Genomic DNA, 5,370 nt, shown 5'->3' on the forward strand with positions numbered 1-5,370 from the left:
GGTTCCCGCCCAATAGAGCGTTTTCACGTGACGTCACGGCACTTCCGCTCAGTTTTTAAAATTTTTTTTCATTTTTAACAAAAAATCGTAGGCATATATGCTAGGGTGACCATATTTTGATTTCCAAAAAGAGGACACTCAGCCCGGCCTCAAGATACTTGAATTTTACTCAAAGTTCATTCAAAGAAGCCTATATAACTTTTATTTTAAGTGTGCCCCTTCACTCTGGATAGAAAAATGCAGTTTGGGAAAAAAAAAGAAAAAAAAAGACCATATACATATTTTATATATATATATATATATATATACATATTATATATGCAGACCCATGGAAATGTAGTCCAGTCAATACACTTACACACAGTAGGCTTATAAATTACTATCACAATTGCCCTTGACAAATTGTTATTCCCCTTCAATGTTCTAGACTGCACACAAACAATAACCGAAATAAACTGACAAACTATTCAACCAGCATGTTTCTAAATGTAGCAGTTCAAAACTACGTTTCCCATAATGCCTAGCGTGGTTTAGCTTACTGATAGCTAGCTAAGGCAAAAATCAAACTTTGCTATAAAAGTTTACAATCATCGGCAGCACAACGATACGACACCAAACGGGATTTTACAGTCAAAGCTCTGACAGAAGTCAACAGTTGACATTATATATGTATTTATCGTAAAAAACTTAACAATTGGGCAGGCGTTGTGGCCAAATCGTAAACCCAGTAGATGGCTGTAATCCCTAATGATAGGGGTAAACTGCCAACAAAAACAAGAAGAACTACTTCTTCCCTCCCTACAACTTAGAGCCATGTCATCGCAGGCAGGCGCTGCCACCCAGCAGCCGGAGGGATGCTCTTCAAATTGGTCCCGTGAAAAATTATAAAAAACGGACATATTTATGAATTTATAAAACCCGCCCGGATGACGAGGATACTACGTGAAAGTAGGACTTGTCCGGGCAAAAGAGGACGTTTGGTCACCCTAATATATGCACAAAACTACACACGTAAGGATTTCAACAAGGGCTATCAAACGATTAGAATTTTTAATCGAGTTAATTACAGCTTAAAAATTAATTAATCGCAATTCAAACCATCTATAAAATATGCCATATTTTTCTGTAAATTATGGTTGGAATGGAAAGATAAGACACAAGACGGATATATACATTCAACATACGGTACGTAAGTACTGCATTTGTTTATTACAACAATAAATCAACAAGATGGCATTAACATTAACATTCGGTTAAAGCGATCCATGGATAGAAAGACTTGTAGTTCTTAAAAGATAAATGTTAGTACAAGTTATAGAAGTTTTATATTAAAACCCCTCTTAATGTTTTCGTTTTATTACAATTTGTAAAATTTTCAATCAAAAACTAAACTAGTAGCTCGCCATTGTTGACGTCATTACACCATGCCCACTCCCCAAACCCATAAAATCATTTGGACCCAAGCGCCAGCAGAGGGCGCCAAACAACAAAAAACAAGTAACAAGCGGACATTATACTGCTGTCATTTTAATCTGAGCGGGGCATGTGCGTTAAATGCGTCAAATATTTTAACGTGATTAATTTAAAAAATTAATTACCTCCCGCTAACGTGATAATTTTGACAGCCCTAGTTTTAACATGAAAATATTCAACAAAAAAAATAAAAAAATACACACACACACACACACATTGCTGTATCAACTTTCAACAATTCCTAACTATTCTCTACACACACGCATTCACGTGGACACCCACAGGGCTTCATAATGTAATATTAACCGTTTCAAAAACTTAACCTCTACCGAAATAGTGTGCTGCCATTTTGAGCATTTCAATCACAAATAACATTAAAACAGTCATACGTTCAAACACTGCACACATTTCTTTATTAGATTGCTTTATTAACAGACTCAAGGTCCAGGCAACAACCATATAATACAGGGAAAGGATTTACCAAACCTAAAAACAAAAAAACAAAATGAGGTAAACTACAGTGATACAAAACTAGGTCACCTAGTGAACCACTTTTAAAAAGGCACCTATACCAGTGTTTCCAGAACAGTGACAAGCAGCGTGTAGAACTGCAAAATGTTAGTCAGGCCCAAGACAATCCCATTTTTAGAACCCTTCAAACGATCAATGAAATTAAACATCCGCACTTTTAGGAGGGCCTGGAGAGTATTCACCCAAGCAGCAAAAAAAAACATTTCAGAGGCACTGCACCACCTGGGCCTATTCAACCACATTCTCAGAGAATCTTTGTATGTGACTTGCAGTTTCTGAAAACTTTATTACAATTTGACCACAGATGCACAGTTTAGAGGGGAGTACAATAGGCCTTGAACAGGGTGAACTTGACCTCATCAGAGCACTGACCAAATTTTCAGGAGAGAACATTGGCTAATAATAATTATGAAGAAAAAAAAACAATCATTATGCTTTTCAGTGAGAATTTGAAGGCAAATGTGCAAACTGTCCCCGATGTCTATATAAAGCACGGCTATTCCTCCCGACACAAATCTGACAATCACCCCAATCGATGAACTCGCAACTAATCGACAACTTTACCTAAGTGTTATGGCCAATCAATAACTTTTGGGAAGAAAATTCATGTGAAGACACCAAAAAAAAGCTCATGTAATGCAATGTGCAATGCCTACTCTACCATGTTTTGATTGTGCGTCCTTGGCTGTAGGGGACGGGACTTGATAAGCATATGCTTCTCCCGTCAGCCCTTGTCTTTTCGGTTCTTTCTTTCTTCGGGTTAGTCGTATCACATCTTGTAACTGTCAATGATACCGATGATGATGACAATAAATAAATAATACTAATAAAAACACAGTAAAACTTGAAAAATAAAGGTATTTTGTGCAAATAAAAACACTCTCCAGTATATATCTTCAGCAGTGTCCATTTAAACAAACATTATACAGATGTTAGAGCATGCATATTTGTAAACAGTCGTTAAAACTTTGCATTTTACATATTAATCTCAATGCCATAACATTAGGAATACAGTTACCATTTACCATCAATGTAGCATTTATTAATCATCACTGTAAAGGGCTTCGGTATAGGAGAACCCTATGAGCCCTGTGCTGTCAGCAGGATTCCCGGAATGGGATGCATCGTGTGTGTTGAAGACGCTGATTGCATTCTGTTGTGTTCCTCCAAAAGAAGCTGTGTTGCCTGAGAATGAATTAAATTCTTGATTTGAGGTAATTGCCTGGAAAGATTGCATTTGCGAAAAATTGTGCCCTCTTGCTTCGGATGGCATGTAACATGAAGATTGTGCTGGAGGCTGCACAACTTGTTTTAGGAGAGAAAAACCCTCAGCAATGGATGTAGTGAGCATGCCAAGCGTATCTGTAATTTTGGCAAAATGATCAGCTGCTTGCTTTTCTGATGTTTCCAGAAACACCAACATTTTTTTCTTTATGCGAAGATCTTCTTCAACGGCATCTTGGAGCTTTCTCTTGAAACGATCATGCCAGTGTCTATTCAGGTCAGTCTATATAAAAACAAAAGTGCCATTTTATTGGACATACAATTTTAGGATAAACTACTAAAACACCTTTAGAATAATGACTCGCTCTAAATACTCACTCGGAGCAGGTTTCTCCTTTCTTTCACTGCGATCGTAGCACTTCTCTGCTGCTCAGAGTCTGACACTGGGTCTGTAGTCTCCATGATGCACGAGGGTGACGTAGAAGCCGAGGCAATAAGTGGGCTATTTGTTTCCGTGCTACACGACATGGTTGTGTTGGTGGAGGAACTACCCCATATTCGTTCACACAATTCAAAATAAAGATAAACGACTCTTCCATGGCCGCTCCTGCGTCCGCTTTCAACAGCCATGCGATATTTAATCCTGATTGCCTTAACCTTGCTGGTCAGTGTACCACGCGTTAGCTCTCCCCTTCCACGGGGAAACTCATTGGAAGTCTTTGCAGGATATTGCTGAATAAATAGTTTCAGTATGTCCACGTACCTGTACTTGCAAGATTCCCAATTGACATTTTCATTTGCCTTGGTTGTTTTATACTCCAAAACCGCGTTCAGAAGCAACTCCGTCTCATTGTCGGTCCATACGAACGTCGAGCCTGGCGCCATGTTTTCGAATTTGTGGAAGTGACGTCGTCGGGAGTGGCCTGCGCTTGGTGATTACGTCACAAGATTCACGTTATATGATTGGCTGGGGAGTTGAAAGTCGGTGCTCTCAAACTGCCTGTTTCAAAATACTATTTACACGCTGTGCGATTGGGACTCAAAATGTCCAAATTTGTAATTAGATAGTCGCAGGGGATAGTCATTCTTCAGATAAAAAATAAATTTGATAGTCGTTCTTGTACTATATAACCCAACTCTCACTCCTACTATTGCAGTGAACACTCATAGCAGGTGGGGTGACAAATCATTAGACTGTATTAATGAAAGCATCAATGTATAAAGTTGTTAAATATTTGAACCATTTGTAATGCAAACCTTGTATGGAGGTAAATATGTGTCTTTATTATTCAATCAAAGAAAAGTTGCTTCAATCAAAAAAATGTGTTTGAATGCAAAAATAAATTAGAAACTAAGAAAAAAAAAATGCATTTGAAAACTAGTTTTCTTTAATTGAATTTAAAAAAATTGAAATCAGTTTTTCTTTTAAATCAAAACAACTTTTTTGATCGAAGTGATTTTGTATAGCGTTTGGACCACATTTTAGCTAGGACATTTGTGTCTTAATTATTCGATCAAAAAATAAATTGCTTCAATCAAAAAATATCCCCCCCCCCCCCCCCAAAAAAAATCACTACAATAAAAAAAAAAAGAAAAATTTTAATCATAGAATAAAGTTTTCGAATGCGAAAAAATATTCGAGACTCAAAATTTTTCATCTGAACACTTAATTTTTCATTGAAAAGGTTTTTCTTTGATTGAAGCAATCCTTTTTGTGTTTGGGCCATATAATGGGTAAGACATTTGTGTCAATATCATTCAATCTCCCAAAAAGTTGCTTCAATTAAAAAAAAAAGTATTTTCAATCAAAGAAAAAAATCATTAGCAAAAATAAAAAGCCCCGCCCCCACAAAAAATAAATATATATTTTTTGAAAATATTATTTTTATTTAAAATATTTTTTTAAGCGCAAAAAGTTTTGAACTACCTTTTTTGATTGAAGAGGAAAAAGTTTTGAGGGCTTTTTTTTTTTAATTGGAATTTTTACACAAATGTTCACTTCACGCTATTGGTCAGACATGTTTGAGTGACAAGTGGCTATGCCAATGGCGTAAGTAAGCCTTAAAAGCTTGATGGCGCAAGTCTCATGGCCACCACACCTTGATGCCCTGTTCATTATTGGTGGTACAAAAAAAAAAAAGT

At 36.7% G+C, this 5,370-nt stretch overlaps 1 protein-coding gene across 3 annotated transcripts; it reads right to left on the reverse strand.

The window, feature by feature from the left end:
• Positions 1-1,822: 1,822 nt before the first annotated feature.
• On the reverse strand, positions 1,823-4,169 carry LOC130930145 (uncharacterized). 3 transcript variants are annotated; one of them, XM_057857897.1, is made up of 3 exons: positions 3,992-4,169; positions 3,607-3,745; positions 1,823-3,511 (listed from the first exon to the last, which is right to left on the reverse strand). In XM_057857897.1, exons 1-3 carry the CDS (start codon positions 4,111-4,113, stop codon positions 3,047-3,049), a joined length of 726 nt encoding a protein of 241 aa, XP_057713880.1. In that variant the 5' UTR covers positions 4,114-4,169; the 3' UTR covers positions 1,823-3,046. The 3 variants fall into 3 exon arrangements, with proteins under 3 accessions (XP_057713880.1, XP_057713879.1, XP_057713877.1); XM_057857896.1 differs by having other exon boundaries at positions 1,823-2,786; positions 3,030-3,511; positions 3,607-4,166; XM_057857894.1 differs by having other exon boundaries at positions 3,607-4,166.
• Positions 4,170-5,370: the final 1,201 nt, after the last annotated feature.

The sequence above is a fragment of the Corythoichthys intestinalis genome, chromosome 14 (genome assembly GCF_030265065.1).
Source record: "Corythoichthys intestinalis isolate RoL2023-P3 chromosome 14, ASM3026506v1, whole genome shotgun sequence".
Taxonomy (NCBI): domain Eukaryota; kingdom Metazoa; phylum Chordata; class Actinopteri; order Syngnathiformes; family Syngnathidae; genus Corythoichthys; species Corythoichthys intestinalis.

Coding starts and splice junctions, on each gene's coding strand:
- LOC130930145 (XM_057857896.1), bottom strand. CDS start 4,113: ATGGCGCCAGGCTCGACGTTCGTATGGACCGACAATGAGACGGAGTTG. Junction 3,512..3,606: donor AAAGGAGAAACCTGCTCCGA/GTGAGTATTTAG, acceptor GTTTTTATATAG/ACTGACCTGAATAGACACTG.